The 21,239-nt window shown below is 35.4% G+C and overlaps 1 protein-coding gene across 7 annotated transcripts in view; it reads right to left on the bottom strand.

The window, feature by feature from the left end:
• The window catches only part of PDLIM5 (PDZ and LIM domain 5), a 218,408-nt gene that overhangs the window by 94,068 nt on the left and 103,101 nt on the right, over window positions 1-21,239 (bottom strand). For 6 of the 7 annotated variants that reach the window (XM_049630892.1, XM_049630886.1, XM_049630887.1 and 3 more), the window contains exons 4-5: window positions 2,505-2,547; window positions 503-594 (exon numbers count right to left, since the gene is read on the bottom strand). In XM_049630892.1, the coding sequence (XP_049486849.1) occupies window positions 503-594; window positions 2,505-2,547 (135 nt within the window). Of the gene's footprint in view, window positions 1-502; window positions 922-2,504; window positions 2,548-21,239 lie in introns of all 7 variants that reach the window. The other variant, XM_049630885.1, reaches the window with a different exon arrangement.

Genomic DNA, 21,239 nt, shown 5'->3' with positions numbered 1-21,239 from the left:
GCATCATACATAGACATGAGTCAAAACTAAATTTGTTTTCTGTCTTAAGACTACTTCCCAAGAAAAAAAGCTTTTCAAACTCCTCACTTCCTCTCTCCTTAGGGTGAGATACATAAGCTGACACAACTTTAACCAGTCTGTTTAAACTTTTGGTGACTAATAAAAGGACGGAAAAATTGAGAAAGAAAGATTCAAGCTCTGCCTTGCATTATAAGTGCCAGCTGCTCCTTGTTATGCCAGGACTTGGAGAAAGAGTTACAGAGCATGTTACATGGTTCATAACATATCAAAATGCATATTTAGGTTTTGGTTAACCTATAATTGCCTTGCAGAAAGTGCTGTACATATATAATATAAAGCTACATGTTAATGAAGCAAATGAAACTTCATCTCCGTTCCTTCAAAGAACAGCTGATTGGGGGCGGGGGGATATAGATTATTTCCTGGAAACTGCCTGAAAGAAGAGTTTGGATAAGAGCAGAAAGCACCCTTGGCCACCTACCCATTTTGCTGTTTACTGTCACCCTGGGATCCTCTTCTCTGCCCCTCTGCTAGCTCCTGAGCAGTCTCGGAACACACGCTGGTGACTGTGGGCTGCCGTGGGACATTAACTGCAGGTTTACCAGCGCTCAGTGCAGACGAATGCTGGTCAGCACTAAGATTGGCATTAGCATGCAGTCCAGATGCAGTGAATGAGGGAGGAGTGACAGCAGCCACGGGTGGAGGGGAAGCGTGTGATGAAGTGGTCGCATGGGGTGGGGTGAAGGCAGACGATGGTGACGGGATGGATGTGACTTTTGGTGAAGACACAGAACCAAAGGGTCGTGGTGCCTTATTGTAGGCCGTGTTGGTTGTGGAAGTGACTTTGGACACAGCAGGAGATGGAATGGGCACAGGTTTAACTACTTCTTTAGGTTCTCCCTATGTGAAATAAAAATAAACACACACAAAAACACACCATATACATGCAAGATAGATTCACTGAAAAGAACACACAGCTGGTTTTTAAAAAGACAAACACAATCGTGTTAGCAGCCCAAACTTTACATGTTTCTAGATAAAAACAATGAGCATAACATGCATGCCAACTGGTCCCAACATGCGTAACATGATGCACACAATGAGTATATTTTTTATAAAAATGAAATAAGTTTCAAAATATTTAGGAACTCAGAGCAGGACACTATCAAAAAGACTAAACACGTCATCATACGTGTCAATATACACTTTAAATTTTCCAAAAGGAAAAAATTTAAATACCCCACAATAAACAAAATATTGCCAAAGGAAACATTTATTTTAAAATATCCAGAGTCTTAATTATAATTTCATCTTTTAAAAATGTTCACTCTCCAGAGTATAGATTTTTGACTCATGAGGAAACTGCAGCACATTTTTAAGTGTTCAATTTTTTTAGTATGCTAAAATGGAAGAACAAAGACCATTTTCATCTAACTCAGAAATGTGCACATTCTGATGAATCATTGTGAATGAATATATTACTTAAAAGAAAAATGTCAACAATCCACCTGTTTCTCTCTCTGGAATGTTTTGAGATATTATTTGGAGATAGAATAAAATTCTTTCCCTTTTCCAAAATAAATAGTTAACAGTTACATGAGGAAAAAAATGATCTTAGATGTTTCTTCATTGCCGTTTCTCAAAGAAAAATTAACTACTAAGAAAGGTCAATTCCTCTCAAAATGTTAATTTGTATTTGCAAATCCCTATTCCAAAGAAAGTGTAAAGTTAAAAAAAAAAAAAACACAAGTTAAGTTTCTATGACATTCATAAATAATACCTACTCATCCTACCATCCCAAAAGAAAAAACAATCGATTTTTTAAAAAACTTACAATGTGGCTCTATTATATTTAAAAAAAATAAGTAATAATCTAAATTAATCTTTTAGAAATAATAAAGCTAATTGAGGGGGGAAAGTAACTTAATGTCTCAGCACATCAATATAAAGAATTCAATAAAAAGTACAAGTGAAATAAAGGGGAAAACCCCCCAAAAGTATAAACCAGCTGTATGCGAATAATGGTTTGGGACATTTTGAGGATATATATGAGAGAAAAAAGGTACTTGCCAATAACCTAATCCAAAATACTCTAAAAATGCAATTAAAAATCTATTAATATTACTAATAAAATGTTATTAAAGACTTGTGATACTGATTTTCAGTATACATTTACTTTCTTTAAATTATGTGACTTAAGATAGGCAAATTAAAAGTGAACGTGGATGTAAGAAATGTGAACATAAGTTACTGATAATATATGGCCCTGGAAATCATGCTTTAATAATATAGGTACAATTACAGACTCTAATTATGTGTTGATTTCCATCCCTCCGCCCCCAAATCTTTAAAGGAAAAGAACTGTGAGGAAAATTATCCTGAAACTATAAATTGTCACTATGGCCTGAGACAGGAAATGGAAATAACAGTGATCCAGGAAGGACTATCAAGTGGTACCTAGTGATATTAGATGAGAAACATACCTTTTGAACGGGGACTGGCTCAGGCTTGGGTGTAGCAGAGGCCCTGAAGAGAAAAAAAAAAGAAGGAAAAAGGGGAAAAAAAAACCACATAAATTTTTGCAAACATCTAGTTAATGGAATTTTTATTAGTATATACCTTAACATACCATCAGAATTTATAGCTTCATAATTCATAATCTTGACTATTCATAATCTACTAATTAATTAACTCATGTAACTCAAAATGCTGCAAGTACCAACATCCTTAAACACTAAGCATTCGTTAGTTCTCTACTTACTCAAATGAGGAAAGACAAACACCAATCATGTTTCCTAATGCATCCGTGTTTAAGCTTTCAAGTAAGGTTATTCCCCACCCAAAAGGGAAAAGTATAATAAACATGACTTTCTCATCCCTGGGAAGTTGAAATACCTTATCTGAACCTCTGTCTCCAATAGTACCTGCCTTTTCTCCTACCTAACATCCATGAATACGTCCACAGGATATCGGGTCTCTACGAAGATACTGAATAAATTCTGGTTGAACTCGGTCACTAAATGAGTATTTATTTTGTATTTATATTCTTACGTGTTTATGCAAGTTAATATTTGATACACTAAAACTAAACTGTAAGTTCTTCCATTAGGCTATAATTTCAGTGAAGAAATGACCATGCCCCATTTGTGTGTCTATATCAGCACTGTGCCTGGCATGTAACAGGTCATCAGTAATGAGTGTGAAAAGGAGAGAACAAGGAAAGAAGGACAAAAATCCATGCATAGAACCTACTTCAAAATTCAAATTAACTATTTTCGATATATGCTTTTTCGTATTATTGTCATTTTGATTAGCACGGACTAACAGTAACAATAATTGACTTAGAACAATTATCTCATATAATCATGACAAATTAACCAAAGTAGCAACTATCATTATCCCCATTTTTCAGATGAGGTATTTCAAAGTTTACAGTAAGTAAATTATATAGGATAGAACTTATATATACTTATTATATATTGCAATATACAAGTTGTAGTCAAGGATAACTAAATGATCGGGAAAGCTAATAAAGGCTATTTACCCAGTCTTTTTTTTTTTAACGTTTATTTATTTTTGAGACAGAGAGAGACAGAGCATGAATGGGGGAGGGTCAGAGAGAGAGGGAGACACAGAATCTGAAACAGGCTCCAGGCTCTGAGCAGTCAGCACAGAGCCTGACCCAGGGCTTGAACTCACGGACCGTGAGACCATGACCTGAGCCAAAGTCGGACGCTTAACCGACTGAGCCTCCCAGGCGCCCCATTTACCCAGTCTTAAAGTACATATTATGTTTAATAATGCCAGAAGCAATGTGACTCTTCTTATAATACAAGACTATAGATAAGATATCAAGTACAAAATTCAAGAAATGTAACCATAGTAAGTAAATAAGTGACAACAATTTTAAGCTACAAACCATGAGGCTGTTTTACTTACAGAGATAACAGGTAACTGATAAAAGAAGCTAGCACAGGATATTTGATCTCTATGACTATAACCTAATAATGAACTCCAATCAACATTTTTTAGCAGAAACTGAATTTTCCATTAACAACTAATTTGATTAGTTAGGGCAAGCACTGACTGAAAAATTGGCTAACCTAATGAGGCTACAATGGATGCTAACACTCGATTACTACAATATAGAATTATACTCTGTGAAGTTGCATAACTTTCCATGTGTACTCTCAAATAGACTCTCAAATTTCTTTTAGCTTATAGGGTTGTTATAATAAGCAAAGGAAACAAGTTCAAGTACAGAACAGTGGAATCTTCCTTTCATTGAAATTTCACAATAAGATGTAATCACAAAGGATCTACTTATTAAAACCACCCAAGATATTATTGGAAGCTTGCCATAATTGGATGGTTTCCTTTTTCATCTGGACACTTAAAGGTGCATGAAACTATTAGCAATCTAATAACAATTTATAGAAAAGAACATGATGTTTAACAGTCACCAAGTTTCCAAACAGAATAAAATACATATACCCTATGTCTATGAAAACAAACCTCTCAGTCTTTTCTAGGTGTTACTTCTTAACCAATGTTAGCAATAACAACAAGAATCTCAGAATGGCTAGTTTTCATTAATTTTGGAGTCCAACCTCTTTTTTGTTGAGAAAGCACAGAATAATAATGAGTCCTAAAATACTTAGTGGACTGAAGGTTCTAAAAAAATACTGCTTGAAATCTTGTATTCACAATAGAGCTTAAAATCTGAAACTTGAATGTCTGCCCTGCTTGCTTTCTGATAAAGTCTCACAAGTGCAATGACCCAAACTAAGACAAGCAGTCAGAAAAAAAATGGACAACACACCCTCAAAATTCTGAAATTGAGTCCATTACACATTAAAAGCACAAATATAATTTTGTAAATAAAAAACAGACTTACTCATAATGAAATGTCAAATAGTTGATACTAGATCCAATAGAAATTAGCTTCATGGGTTTTTATATATATAAATAACCTCAAATGAATCATAAAATCATTGAAACTGTACATTTCCTTAAAGTTACTCAATCACATGACAAATTTTATACAATTTTATATATTTTTAATTTATATATAAATGTTTAAGTATATTTATTTAATGTATTTAAGTGTAATTACATATTCGTGACACTAAAACTATTGTGGTGTGAGAAATTAGAATACACGACAAATGAAATCTGCAAAATTAATGAACAGCATTAGTACTACTTTAAAAAATCAAACTTTACAAATTATTACAAAATAAAAAAATTAACATATACCATCTTTTGCTCTCAGACGTGCTGAGATTTTTTTTTTAAATGTTAATACATCATGTTTGTGAGAATACATATTGCTGGGAGAACTATACACTATTAAAGCTCTCTTGAAAAATAATTCGGTGTTTATTTATAAAAAGCCTTGAAGACCACTCATGCCCTTTGAAACAATAATAGTCAATTTCTGGGAATCTATCATAAGGAAATAATCCGAAGTATGTAAAAGATTTTATGTATAAAGATATTAATTCCCTACAGGATAACTTATAATAATGAAAAATTGGAAACAACTGATTAAATAAACAACGAGGAAATGGTTAAGTGCAATATAACCATATGACGAAACATGCAATGATTAAAATCATTCTTTGAAAGAATGCTGAATTGCATGATAACATGCTAATTTTATGATGTTAAGTGATAAAAGGAAGATATAAAAGAACATATCCAGAATGGTCAGTGCATGGAAAAAAGGAGATGGAAACAGACTTAACATTTTAGTAGCGGCTCTATTTGTTTTTTTCTCTCGTATGTGTTTTGTATGTACATTCTATGACAAGTAAGACCATTTCTCAAAGTATGTTTCACAGAAAGGTACTTTTCAAAACACAGAACAAGAAAGAGTTTCTGTTACTAAAGATATCTGGAAAACTTAAAGTTACATAATTGTGTTAGCCACAGAACTTCTCAGAGCCTTTAAAAAATTTGAGAGAGAGGGTATGAGTTGGGGACAGGCAGAGAAAGAGAGAGAGAGAGAGAGAGAGAGAGAGAGAGAGAGAGAGAGAAAGAGAATCTGAAGCAGGCTCCAGGCTCTGAGCTGTCAGCACAGAGCCTGATGCGGGGCTCAAACTCACAGACCGTGAGATTCACGACCTGAGCTGAAGTCAGACGCTTAACCGACTGAGCCACCCAGGCGCCCCTTCAGAGCATTTAAATACCTAAAAAAGAAAACATTGCAGATTGTTGTTCATCTATCCCTTTGAACCATGGCATACTAATCTATTTAGAATACTCATTTATTTAGGAAAACTTTCTCAAGACTGGAGTTAGTGGAAAAACCCTCTAGGAAATGCTGTTTTAAAGAAACAGTAAAGAAAGTAAATCTCTGTAAGTCTGAAATGTTTAAGTCTCCTAGAAGCAGCTAAAATGAAGAAAAAGAAACATTATAATCCATACAATCCCCAAAATCTCTTGTCATACAGAGTATCTTCTTTATCTTCAACTTTATTAATAAGACACCCAGAGATTATGAGCATAATTTAAATCAGTGTTTAAGGGAGGAAAATCCCATTTCCTTCACCAAGCTGAAATATGTATTTCCTATATTCTCTGAGAAACTCCTCATATATGATAAGTAAAACTATTTCTCAAAACTAAGATTTTTAGTTATCTATCTTAAAAATAAAATACACATTAGACTGAGCATCTGCTGTTTTACTTTAGAAATGTCACACATTACTTAAAAAGTCAATCATTTTAAACAGACTTTTAAATAAAATACATAAGCAGTTTTTAAAACTGAGGTATAATTATTAAAAATCATTCCTACATTTTTTTCTCTTCAAATCCTAGGAAATATGCAGTGAGATGATATATCTCCCTTTCGACCACAGTGATCATCACAAGTGCCTTCGGTGGAGTGTGTGCTTCAATCCAGCAGAGATTCTGGCAATGGCTCAGTGCCATGGGCTCAACAATAGGCTTATTGTTCTCTCTTCTGTTAGTGCAAAGCCACTGTACAGGAGTAAGCCATGATGGTGAGAGACTAGTGCCTTGGCCCAGTACTATCCCTCAGCTCAAGGAATTCAGAGAACAAAGCCATCAGTGTGGCTATAACAATCTATTTTGAAAGTTGACTGATTTTTTAAGAGCAGTATCCAAAATAAAATATCTCTGATGCACTGCAAACAGTTTCAGAACTTCTGGCCAAACAGTTGAAAGGAATTCTATGACATAATGAATTTTGTTAGAAACTAGAATTGTGTGATGCCCTGGTTACAATAATGTATAGGAAAAATAAAGCCATAAATAAGCAATAGCTCTATCAAGGATTAGATTCAAAGGTGTGGAAACTGGGTGCGGCTCTGATAAACCCGAAACAAACAACTGCCACTTGATAATTACTTCCATCAAATAAAACTGCATCTTATGTACACCCAATGAATAGTGTTATATTTAAGTTATATTTTTAATGATTTAATGCATTGTTCTAATATTGCTTTACAAAATAATGTGCTTTGAGTTAATGAAGTCGCCAATGAATGTTCACACTGCTATTTAAGAATGAGGAATTAAGCAACAGAACTAAACTGATAAAGATTATTCACATTACTCATTATGTCTTGGTGACTCCTTCAACCATATCTAATATACTTAACTCATAAACAATCATACCGAAAACAGGAGGATTTTTAGTTCCTCTTCTGTGAGATGAGCTCTATCTAAGTTTCCCACAGCATGGCCATCTTTGGGCTCACTGACCTCAAGACCCATAAACACTAGGGTACATCATTAATCACTTTAATTGCAAAGTTGTCAATTTGCAATAACAAAGCAACTCCAGAGGGGAAAAAGTGAGCACTCAAGTGTGCAGAGAGATGTCTCCTTAAACAATTTCCCCATATTTTATTGTGTACTTCCAGTCTATTCTATTGCAAACTCAAACCTTAAACATTTAAATCACTTATGGCAAGGTATCAGTGCTTTTCTCTAAAGGATGTGGGAATACATAGAGATTAAATTTTCTATAAATAAAAGTACAAAAAAGTTAGGTATCAGTATACCATAATATCTTTTAGCTTATATAAAAGATGGTGCTCACATGCACTCATATACACAGTCTCACTTTAATTTCTCTCTCACCCTGCATCTTCTCTATCTTACCATGGGAACTAACAGAGTACACGTCTTCCCCTAGCAAGGAAGAAAGAACCCAAAGCTGGACAGATTCTAAACAGTGAGAGGCAGAAGGTAGGAAGACAGAGGTAAGGGAATTGCTTTAGAGCCCCTCTGCTTGGGTTTGGCTTGAAACTGGGTATGGCTCTGATAAATCCAGAACAAGCAATTGCCACTTGATAATTACTTCCATATGGAAGAATGAGGTTTTTGTTGTAAAATCCTTCTAAGATGGTCATAGATGGGGTTTGAGAAGAAATTTTCATCAACCAATTCTAAACCAAGCCAGAGAAAGACTGAGTGAGGGAGCAAGGTAGTAAAGGACCCACATGGTTACACTATTTGGGAGCAGGGCGGGGCTGCGGTCTGGAAGACACAATAAAGGAGAGAGCACTAGGCTAAACTTAAAATGATAAAGTATTTCCCACTATAGAAATAATGACAGCATCAGCAAGCATTACATTACGTTAACATTTACTGGGACCTTACTAGGAGCTCAATACTGAATTAAAGGCCTTATATACAGTACATTAAGTTTCAGAAATAAAGTCCAGAAGTGTTAAATAATTTAGACTGCTAATGCCAAGATTAATGCCAATGTCCACATTTTCCTTCCTCTATTATATCCATCTCACCCAGAAGGAGCCAACAAATTAACAAATATTTCTTCTTCTCACAGTATGCTGCTTTATTTTTTATGGTTGAAGTTCACAAATTCAATGTTATTAAGATCTTCATAAATGCAAACTGAATACTGATCAATTTGAATAACTAGTTTTGGTGACAGTTTTGTATGTCACTTGATTGACATCTTGCACTTAAGACCATACTTTCATCTGTCCAGTCATCAATAGTTATGAAGCTATAGGCACTGTTCCAATTGTTGGGAATATAGTGATAAACAAGTCAAAGAAGGTCCCTGCCTGGAATCTACATTCTAATGAAGGAGGCAGATAGCAAGATAGTTTCATATAGTGACAAATGAAAAATTTCACATTATTCTACTTGATTCTAGATGGAAGAAATTTATTTTTTTACTCAACATTTATTTCCACAAGAACATTTTTAACAGGGAAAGTTTTGTCTGTCCATTGTACCTCATTTCCACACTCAAAATAACCTCAGAATCATTTTTTAAAAACTGCATTTTTCTAACTAGTATTTATAAAATAACTTCTACCAAAAAGACTGTTAAAGACTGTGTAACATTTTAGATGTGTTTTGAGTTTATGTATTTATTTTTTAATGAGAAATTTTTATTTTAATATTTGTTTTTTTTTTGAGAGAGAAAGAGTGCAAGCAGGGGAAGGGGAGAGAGAGAGAGAGACAGACAAAGAGACACAGAATCTGAAGCAGTCTCCAGGCTCTGAGCTATCAGCACAGAGCCTGACATGGAGCTCAAACTCACAAACTATGAGATCATGTCCTGGGCAGAAGTCGGATGCTTAACCGTCTGAGCCACCCAGGTGCCCTGACGCATTCGAGTTTAAATAAAAGGAATTTTCAAAGTTCAGGATAGTATGTTCTTATTATAGGTAAAATTCTTTTATAGTGTAAATACTATTTCAACAGAAGTTTAAAAATTTTTTTAATGTTTTTATTTATTTTTTTAAGACAGAGAGAGAGCATGAGTGGGGATGGGGCAGAGAGAGAGGGAGAAACAGAATCTGAGGCAGGCTCCAGGCTCTGAGCTGTCAGCACAGAGCCCGACACAGGGCTTGAACTCACAAACTGTGAGATCGTGACCTGAGCCAAAGTCAGACGCTCAACCGACTGAGCCACCCAGGCGCCCCTATTTCAACAGAAGTTTTAAATAAAGAATCTATTTTATATTGCCCATTAAGAAATGGCTAACTTTACTGTAAAGTGCTAGATGGTTGATACTAAATTTAACTACATAGCTCTGTTATCAGAGCAAGAAGGATGATGCAAATATAATTGAATGAACATGCCTGTGTGCCAATAAAATTTTATTCATATAAACAGGCATGGACAAGGGGCTAAATTTGGCCAACCTCTGGTTTAGATCACTTCGATGGTTTTGATTATAACAAACTTTCTAGGAAATAATCCTACATGACCACAGCTCTTTTGGACTCTGAGCCTCACAATCATGCTGCCTTAAAAAAAAATAATCCTAATCACAATTTGTTCAGACACTGACAGGTATAAGAAATGAGTTTAGCTTCTCATTAGTCTTTCTGTGGTTGCTACTTGTCAATTCCTTGTAACCCCTCTACCTCAAACTTTCATATTACTTGTAATCGAATGACCCATCTAAACTTCCAAATCACCCGGTTCAAATACAATTCACACCGCATGGCTGGCACTGATACTGAAGCTTGGTGAAGGGACAGGGTTAATGCTGTTTGATTAAAGATGACATTTTAAGCACTATTTTCAACTCCACTACTCAGCACCCTCAATTCATTTGCGAATACATGATAAAGGCTACTAAAAACCTATCTCAGGACACCTGTCTGATTCAGTCAGTACAACATACAACTCTTGATTTCAGTGTTGTGAGTTCAAGCCCCACATTGGGCATAGAGCCCAATTTAATTTTTTTTTTTTTAACGTTTATTAATTTTTGAGAGACAGAGAGAGACAGAGCATGAGCGGGGAAGGGGCAGAGAGAGGGAGACACAGAATCTGAAGCAGGCTCCAGGCTCTGAGCTGTCAGCACAGAGCATGACGTGGGGCTCTAACTCACGAACTGCCAGATCATGATCTGAGCTGAACAGGCGCCCCAACATGGAGCCTACTTTAAAAAACAAAACAAGGGTGCCCAAGTGGCTCAGTCAGTTAAGCATCTTACCTTGGTTTTCAGGTCAGGATCTCACCGTTGGTGAGTTCAAGCCCGCACTGGGCTCTGTGCTGACAACTGAGCCTGGAGACTGCTTCAGATTCTACATCTCCCTCTCTCTCTTCCCCTCCCTGCTTGCACTCTTGTCTTCTCTCTCTTCTCTCAAAAATAAACATTAAAAAAATTTTTTTAATAAAAAAATTAAAAAAACCTCTCTCATCTTCTTCTACATATTCTACTAAATGAAACTATTAGTAATACAATTTTTTAAAAATTCTAAAACAGCAAGGAAAAAGGATACACCATGCATTCTATAAGAGAAACTGAAAAGTCAATTTCTTTCTTTCCCACTCTTGTCCACAAAACTCTATACTTTCTTTCTGATATCAGGCATGGATGGTAATACTTTCCGGACTGATGTAAACAACCAATTGATAACAGAGTTGCATTCTCTGAAAACCTAAAATGTTTATATCTTTCTTTCGGCATAATGTTAATCACTTGTATTTAAAATATCTTCTCCTCCAGCTCCAATCAGGAGGAAAAAATGTATTTTTATCAACACAGTACTTCACTGCTAATATAAAAATAATAGGATTTGCAAAGTAAATAATCTGCCTTTGAAAATTTAGGAGTTCCATTTATACACCCACATTTTTCTGGCTCTTTCAATACTACTATTAAAATATCTTTGAATAACAAATGCAGTTAACATTTGTATTAGGAAAATAGGCATCAGTAACAAAATATATGCATAACTGGATTTTCAAAGACTTCTCAAAATGCATAGAAAACTAACTGCTTCACTAAAACCCTGATAAGTATCAGATACTAGAGAATAGAATAAAAGTAGTATAAAAGCAGGCACAATTCATAAACCTAATGTTTACTTACTTTCTTCTTCCGTTTAGAAAAGCTTAGAGCCCTAAAAAGACAGAGAGAGCCTGCTTTTCACATTCAGTCTTTCTCTCATCAAGCTCTTCATTGATAGAGGAATTCTTTTAGAAACAGAGAAATAGCTAAATGAAGGTTGCAAGTCTACCAAAAAATAAATTAGCTACTCTACAGTTTCTTTGTTCCTTCTGCTGAGGAACTGTTTTGAGGATAAAATGAGGTCATGACTATAACACACCTCTGTGATTCACACAAACTCAGCAGTGACACGTAGTACTTTTCTACTCCTTATATAGAAGATTTGATCCTACAGCTCTAGAAATTATGTTTCTTATTACATACTGTTATACTCAAACCGAATTATCTACCAGGATAAGTTTCAAGAGAAAACAACAACAAACTAGATGGATGAAAAAGTATCACTTGTTGACTACCAACAAATGCCAACAATTTCATTTGGCCTATTGAATTATCTCACCTATTCTTCCTGAGAGACTAATATTGTTCTCACTTTAAATATAGGAAACAGAAGCTCAAAGGAGTTAAATAATTTGGCCACAATTTAAATTTCAAAATGGCAGAACCAAGATTTGAACCCAAGTTCTCCATATGCTTTAAAAGCAATTCCAACCCTCTGCCTTTTAAGAATATTATGGAGCCTTCAAACAATTCTTCCATATTTTTCCAGAGAAGAGAAGTATTTTTCCCCATAGCAAAATAAATTTTCTAATAACCTCATTTTCCAGCAGGATGGAGCTGGAGGCTCCTTAATGAACATTATCTATGGTGCTAAACTGGGTGTTCTGCTCAAAATTGCAACCAGCTTCTGAAGTTAGTGGCCATGTAGATCCCGAGATACCACATCACAAGATCTTCCTGTGGGTATGTCAAGAACCGCGTGTTTCTATCTCCTCTTCTTCACCCATCTTAAGAAAATAAAGGAACAGGCATCATGGTCCCCATTACAACTATCAATGGTGATATGCTACCAATAATGAATCAGACTACAGATCTGATGTATGCCTTTGATATACAGTGGTTATAGTGAGCATGTAAGATTACAAAAATAACCATGATGGTTCAATTAGGTTTTGGCTATATATCATATATACCTAGTTACTGAATATATATCTACATACATAAATATACCTACAAATATAACTAGTCACTGAATAATACATTTTTGATAGTGTTCAATTCTTTTTGAATCAGCTGCTATTTTTTAATAAACACACACACACACACACACACACACACACCCCTTTATGTTATGGTCAGAATCTATTTCCCATTAACCACCAGATTTGTTTTTAGTATGGGCTTCTATATTACCATAAATTATTATTTTTTTTTATTTTATTTTTTATTTTTTTTTTGAGACAGAGAGAGACAGAGCATGAGCAGGGGAGGGGCAGAGAGAGAGGGAGACACAGAATCTGAAGCAGGCTCCAGGCTCTGAGCTGCCAGCACAGAGCCCGACGCGGGTCTCGAACTCACGAAGTGTGAGATCATGACCTGAGCTGAAGTTGGATGCTTAACCGACTGAGCCACCCAGGTGCCCCTATCATAAATTATTTTAAGCACCTTCTCATTCCTGACCAATATGTCTTATACGCAATGCCACTTCAAGTTCAAGGGCAGTACCTGTGTTATAATTTCCTTAAATTAATTTATTTCATTAACTTATTAATTCCACAAATATTCATTGAGCTTGTAACACAGGCGACTATTGTAGGAGGTGGGGAAACAGTAATGAATAAAACAAACTATCTATTGCAAGGGAGCTTACTGTCTACTTGGGAGAGGCAGAATAAAATGAAACAAGTATGTCCACACAGTAATGAGTGCAATGGAGTCTAGTAAAGCAAGACAGGGACAGGGATATGTCATTTTATATAGAGACGGCAGAGAAGGCCTCTACAATAAGATGAAATCTGAGCAGAGACCTGAAGTAGAGAACTCCAGACCAAGCAAATAGCAAGCGTAACGTCTCATAGGCAGGAATGTGCCAGTGAGGCTAGAATGGGGCTAGAACAGCAGGGAGGGTGGTAGAGGCACAGCCAGAGAGAGAGAGAACTGGGAACCAGAGCACATAGGCTACTTTATGCCAATATAAGGACCTGGTCTTCTACTCCTCTAAGTGAGATGGAAAAGGATTCCTAAACATAGCACTTTATTTTGTAAGAAAGTTTAATCCAAATCTGAAATTAAAGATTAAGTCTAAATACAGTGTTAAGCAAAAAATTAGCCTGTATAAGCCTACTTACTAACTACAGAAGAAGGGAAGAGAGGGGGACTAAATCTTGCCCCAAATCTTAAATCTATCAAGACAAACCAAGTACAAATGGAAAACAGCAAGATACCTAATTTGTTCTTCATACATCCAAAGTGTGACATAATGAATGCTCTTTGAAGTTCACATTTGTATGCGCTCTGTCCTATACGAATGAATACTGGAGGCACAATTTTGCCACTAACTTTTTCCAGATACATCTCTTTTTCTATTTTTGTCTAGGCTAAACACACTAGATTGCAACCTTTTTTGTAAAGTGGGTATTTTTAGGTATTTCAATAAAATTCAAGAGGACAAGCATTCCAGTATTTAGCATAGCCTTATTAGGAAAACAAAGTCAGTCGGCTGTCTTGTGGAAAGCACAGGAATGAAAACTTTTCATTCTTTAGAGTCTCAACTTAGGTTTTTCCATTTGTTTAACTCTCAAAAAATAATTTGGGGTGTGTTTAGGTCTTTCAAAAATCTGGACGTAGTTACTCAGAGTCCAGGAATTTAAAAATTAATGATCAACTGTGGCTATTTTAGCCATAGATAAATCAGGTCTATCCTTGTTTACTTTAAAATGATACCCTAATTTCACATTTATCAGTTCAGTAGTAGAATCTTGTCCAACATCCTCATCACTGAATCTCATTAAATTAGTTCAAAGTATTCAATATAATAATAATATCTAAATCTAAAAAAGGAAAATTTAAAGCCAGCAAACATTAAAATATTTGTTCATTTCTTTAAAGTTCTTATATTATTTGTGATTAACTTCACATTTATACTATCATATTGAAAGGACTGAAATATATTCAATCTTTCCTTTATTTATTAAGAAACTATTTTGTTTATAGACACTGAATTTTGTTTTGTAAAATAAAATAGTATTGCTTAAATTTCTGATTAATTTAATGGATTTTGTTGTAAAAACAGGCTAAATTAGAATTCCAAAGCTTCCCACTGTTAACAAAGTATTATTATTATTTTTTTTAAGTTTACTTATTCATTTTTGAGAGGTGAGAGGGAGAGGGGCAGAGAAACAGGGAGAGAGAGAATCCCAAGCAGGCTCCACACTGTCAACGATGTGGGGCTTGATCAAAGGAAGAAAATCTGGAACTATAGCAAAGTAGCAACACATTCTACCTATTTTACCAAAAAGTAAGCTTCTTATCCTGAGGGAATTCCCTCCTCCACTGTTTGAATCTAATACATTAGAAAATGACCCTCGAATATTGCTTCATAACAGTACACAACTCACAGTGTATGCTGACTATTATACAGGTTCAGTAACCCCGAAGCTGGTCTACACCTTTCCATGGGACAAACCCACTAATCAAATGTCAAATTGCTTCAAAAATTTCTAAATGCTTATTCTCAATTTCAATACCTCTCTCACTGCAGACCGGGAACAAAGAGTGAACACTGGCACCAGTGTCCAAGGACTGCCAAGTGAGTAGCAGTGGTGTAGACCGCTGTTGTCAAACTTTTTAATCATAATATACAGTCAGAAATATATTTTATATCATGACCTACCTAGTACAAATATGAATCAACAAAACATATTCTCATGTGCAATTCATTAAAACATAGTCTGTTCTAGTCCGTTTCATTTACAAAACAGAAAAGGGAGGCAAGGGAGATGCTGGTCCTGACTCAAGGAACTAAATGCATAATAAGTCTCATTTTGATAAACATTAATCTTGACTCAAAGGCAGAATACACAGAAGGTTCTGGAAACTTGACAGGTCATATAATGAACATGATGGCTAGATAGCAGTAGTCACACAAATAGTAGCTCCCTGAACTGAACCAGCCCATTCATTAAACACTATTAAACTAGTTTTAATTTTTAATTTTTTCAATGTTTATTATTTTTTTTTTTTGAGAGAGAGAGAGAGAGGGAAACAGAGTGCAAGTGGGAGAGGAGCAGAAAGAGAGGGAGACACAGAATCCAAAGCAGGCTACAGGCTCTGAGCTGTCAGCACACAGCCCGATGCGGGGCTGGAACTAGTGCCCCGCAAGACCTTGACCTGAGCTGAAGTCGGATGCTTAACCAACTGAGCCACCCGGGAACCCCAAACTAGTTTTAATTTTTGAAAAATACCGCATTAATAATATCCTCAAAAGAACAAAATAAACAGACCTAACAAGAACAATAGTTAACACAGTGTTTTGACTAGGGCATGTCTATAAAGTTCAACCTCACTAAATTTGTTTTTGGCAGAATTACAATCACTGAGAAGAACAGAGGCGCTGACCATAGGTTACTATATGTATTGTTCCAAGCATGATATCCTTTAGCAAGACCTATAATTTGAACGAGATGGTGGAGATTCTCCCTATTTGATAATTTGTAAAAATTTAGAAAAGCCAAACACTAATACCTACCTAACTCTGAAGACAAATAACCTGAAATATATTAGATTCTTTAGTGCGAGAAAACACATCCTCTAATCTGATGTCTCCCTTATACTGATGCTAAGTATCCCCTAAAAGATCTCTAAAGAACAGGAATAGGTGATTCCTATCATATCTACCTCACTTTATGAGATTCACAGAAGGACCTGAAACTTCACAAAGAATCGGCACCAGTCCACAGAAAAATATACAATGTGCTCCACACTGTGATCTTTAAAAAAATACAAAACAAAACAATTTACAATAAACACAAAAGTATTTATGTAGCTTCGGCATCAAAATTCCTGATTCTTTTCAAGATAACAATGATTTTTTTTTCATAACTATTCTGATACTCAACTCATTTGGCTGCTTTTATAAAATGTTCTTGCTGAATAAATACCAACAGTGAAATTTTTAATTAAAAGGACTATGACTTAATTAGAGTTGTCTAACTGGAATGGGCTGCCTGGTGGTAATGTGCACACAGGAGCTGTATCACTGTTTCAGAGTTCTTTCCTAGAAGATGGCTATAGACCAACTGGCCCAGAAGGTCCCTTCAAGCTTAGGGAAATGCAAACATCTAGAATGTCCAGTACCTCACAGAGTTAAGAGCTGATTGTCCAGATTCTCACCTAGCCCCTCCATTTACTATCTCTTCACTTGTCAAGTAAGAGTAGTAATAATACTTATCTATTTATACGGTTATTGTGAAAACTAAATGAAAAAAAATGTCTGTAAGGGGCTTACAATAGTACATGCCACATAAATAGAATGATAGTGTCAACTATGATATTTATCATCCTTCTTGACATGAAAACTGGACATAAATGACAACTATAATCATCTTCCAGGCTCCAGAGTTTTATGAGAGAAGAATCTGACATTAAATACGATAGTTTGTGAAAGCCACCTAGTCTAATTACAGAAAATGTCAGTTCTTGGCTACCATAAGAATGGGGGAGTTTGGGGATAATGGGAAATGAAAGAGATAATCCCATTCTAAATCATTCACAATATTCAGAATCACTCCTCTATCCCCAGAGTGGAACTAATTCTACTTGTCCTATAAACAGTTCTTTCAGCTAGCAACAATCCCATGCCTGGTGATGCCTACGTGTGTTTCTGAGAAGTCAGATGAAGGAGAAAGTATTGAATTACCAAGGTGAAGTCAATGACTCTCCTTTTCTAAATTCCACTCATCGACTTTACTGAATCCAAGGTACAAGGACAACACCTAGGCTCACCACGGCATGCAATTATGTGTCTTTGCCCTCAGAGGTAACATTGGGGGATAGTTTGGGCCTCGGATGCCTCTGAAACCATCACAATCAACACAGATAAGAAACTATCACAGACTGGCCAGAGAACAAGCTCAGTTCCCAATCCCCATGAAGAAACCCAGCATATTAAAACTTTCTCTAGCAGTGTAGCCAACTTACTGAATTCTATAAACAACAAAAAAAGTTATGATGATGCAAATAGCCAAAGCCAAAAACATGTATGCTATGGTATATCTGACGTGTTTCCTTCTCTCTCATTTGCATCAATGTTGCAATCCAAAAACCCAGTCACACATGGCAATAAAATATAAAAATTATAGGTCAGAGTTAACAGCTATGTTCATAGGCCACACCCAAGGCTGTGGGTGAGCTACATACCTCAATTCATGTTGAGATCCATATTTAAGGAAATTAAACTTGCATTATAATTTTTGCTCCCATTTTGACAAGCGTAACATCTAAGAGTTTGGCTTCTTTCACACACGGCCTTATTTTCAGCTGTCTTGTCACATAAAATTGCAATTCAGCATCTCACTGATCTCCTGTTTTCTAGGGAAACCAACCCCAAAGCAAACACTGACATATGCTTATGTTTTGGTGTTCTTACAAAAACAAGATGTGGCATGACTCGCTGCTTTTCTTGTTGAATTATGTGTCTTCTGTGAGTTCTGAAGAAGACCAGCAGTTAAAATGTGCTGGAATATCAAGGAGTACGGCTGTAAGGAACCAGTTATTTGGAAGGAACATCTGTAGAGGTGGCGCAGCCTTGTAAAAATAGCACTAGATAAAAGATCCACTTCAGATAATTACAATTTTCCATTTCAAGCCACCAAAGATATTTGCTGCAATCTGAATATTTGCTGTAGTATATGTGTGATAAAACTGGATATGAAAATCTTGAGAAATCAAAGAATTACACAGATCTTACAGGTCATCTAGACAGACTTTATGTAACATCAACATTTTTTAAATCATTAGTAAAATCTTTTTTATTTTTAAGTTTTCTTGTTAGACAAATAATAACTTGGTCTATGTCAAACTATCACAATTTCCTATTAGTCTAACAAAATCCCTCATTCTATCATTTAAATTTATTTTCTTTAGTTTACCAAAAATATGGAGCATAGGGGCACCTGGATAGCTCAGTTGGTTAAGTATCTGACTTCAGCTCAGGTTCTCACTGTTTGTGAGTTCAAGCCCCACACTGGGCTCTGCAATGACAACTCCAAGCCTGCTTTGGATTCTCAGTTTCTCCCTCTCTTTCTCTCTCTGCTCCTGCCCTGCTTCTCGCATGTTGTGCACAACCATGCACATTCTCTCAAAAATAACTAAACTTTTTAAAATACAGAGCATAAATATCTACACATGGACTCAACTATTACTACAGCTGAAATGCTTTAGACAAAAAATTTCATCATAACTACTTGCAGAAACCGAACACATGGTTTTACTAAAAACACTCTTCAAGATCAATATACACTGCCATAACTTAATTCTCATTACATTTTTACTACCAAAAAAAAAAAAAAAGAGAGAGAGATGCTGACACTTCATTTTATAGAAAAATATAATAGAGCAGTGATTTATGATCTCACCTAGAATAAAAGTAAAGCAGCAAACCAACCCTGAAAGCCCAAATTTTTGTTACCAAAGTAGGTTAGTTATTATAACCCTTGGTTACACTTGAATGTATTCCAAAGCCCAATATATATAACCAAATAAAAGTACAGCTTTTCTGGCTTAAGTACAAGATAGGCAGAAAAGTCAGAATGCACTCCACTAGCCTCCTGGTATCACCACCATAGGACACTTCAGTATAGAATCTGATATAGATGAATCTTCTTTATATACAAACAGGAAAGAAAGAAAAGGTTGACTACTAGTTCATTGTCCTTTCTATTGTACTTGAAATCTTGGCCTTTTCTATGCCTCAGTTTTCTCATTTGAGAAATGGGTATGTTTCCTACTCATCTACCTCCATTACAAGGAGAGTGCATAATATCAAGAAAATTAAAATTGCATGAATTTATTTGGAACCAAGCAAGACTCATATCTCAATACTATCTTCACAACATAAGTCAGTACAAGTTAAATAACTTCTCTGAATTAACTTCTTCATCTGTAAAAGAGCTTACCACCTCTCTCACTGGGTTATTCTGTGGATTAAATGATGTAATATATATAAATTATCCAGCACTGTACCTAAGACTTGTGTCGATAAATAAAATAGCCTCAAATCTGTACAGCATTTCCATATATTTATAAAATGAATCTACTTAACGCTGTAATCATCATATGGTACTGTCATGGGCAAATTCATTATGAGCAGTTTACTTCACTTATCTGGTACTTTAGTAGCAACTGAAGTAAAAGATTCAAATGAAGAAGTTTACGTACTAATGATAAAGTTAAAAGCAGAATGACTCTTCCCATTAGTATTCAATTCTACTAGGCCACAATTCTATAATATCATAGAAAGAGAAATAACATTTGGCAAACTTATACACATTGGAGGCCAAGTTTTTATACACACATAGCATATTACAGAGGCATTTTATTATATATTATGTCAATATGTTTTCTTTAAACTGATGAATCCTGCTCACAAATTTGATAATGCTACTCCCTTCCTTAAAACTATGTTCTTAGGGGTGCCTGGGTGGCTCAGTCGGCTAAGCGTCCGACTTTGGGTCAGGTCATGATCTCGTAGTCTGTGAGTTTGAGCCCCGCGTTGGGCTCTGTGCCGACAGCTTGGAGCCTGGAGCCTGTTCCGGATTCTGTGTCTCCCTCTCTCTCTTACCCTCCCCCGTTCATGCTCTCTGTCTCAAAAAAATAAATGGACGTTTAAAAAAAAATTTTTTAAAGAAAACTATGTTCTTATACCATACACACTTGTCAAAATTATAATTAAATAATTATGTTATTATGTCAACTGTCTCCTTTATTACTAGCGCAGCATTTCATGACAGCAGGTGCCATATGTCTACCTGATTCAACTCTGCGTCCTGAACTATATGTTGAAAGAATACATAATCTGTATATATACAGTCAGACCAGAAGAGCATATACTAGAATGTTTGTTTTCTCTAGATGGCATGAGTTTCTTACTTTCTGTATCTTCCAAATGTTCTTCAATATATGTGTAATTGTTTTACAAACAGACAGTAGCCACTGAATATTTTCTTAGGAAGAAAAATGCTTGAAACAAAAGATAACAGAGATAGAGGAAAACAACAGCATTAACTTGAAAGCCACTTAAATTCAAAGGAGTTTGTAATCTCTCCAAGGAAGATGGCCTCTAAAAGAAATTACAGCATGTACTCGTGAAAAGGAACACAAAGAAAAACAATTAATTGGTTTTAAATACTAAAACAAAAATTGTTATAAAGATGATAGATAATAAGGGCAA

This window comes from Panthera uncia, chromosome B1 (genome assembly GCF_023721935.1).
Source record: "Panthera uncia isolate 11264 chromosome B1, Puncia_PCG_1.0, whole genome shotgun sequence".
Lineage (NCBI taxonomy): Eukaryota > Metazoa > Chordata > Mammalia > Carnivora > Felidae > Panthera > Panthera uncia.
Note: the sequence above shows the minus strand (reverse complement) of the source record. Positions and strands in the feature narration are given on the sequence as shown.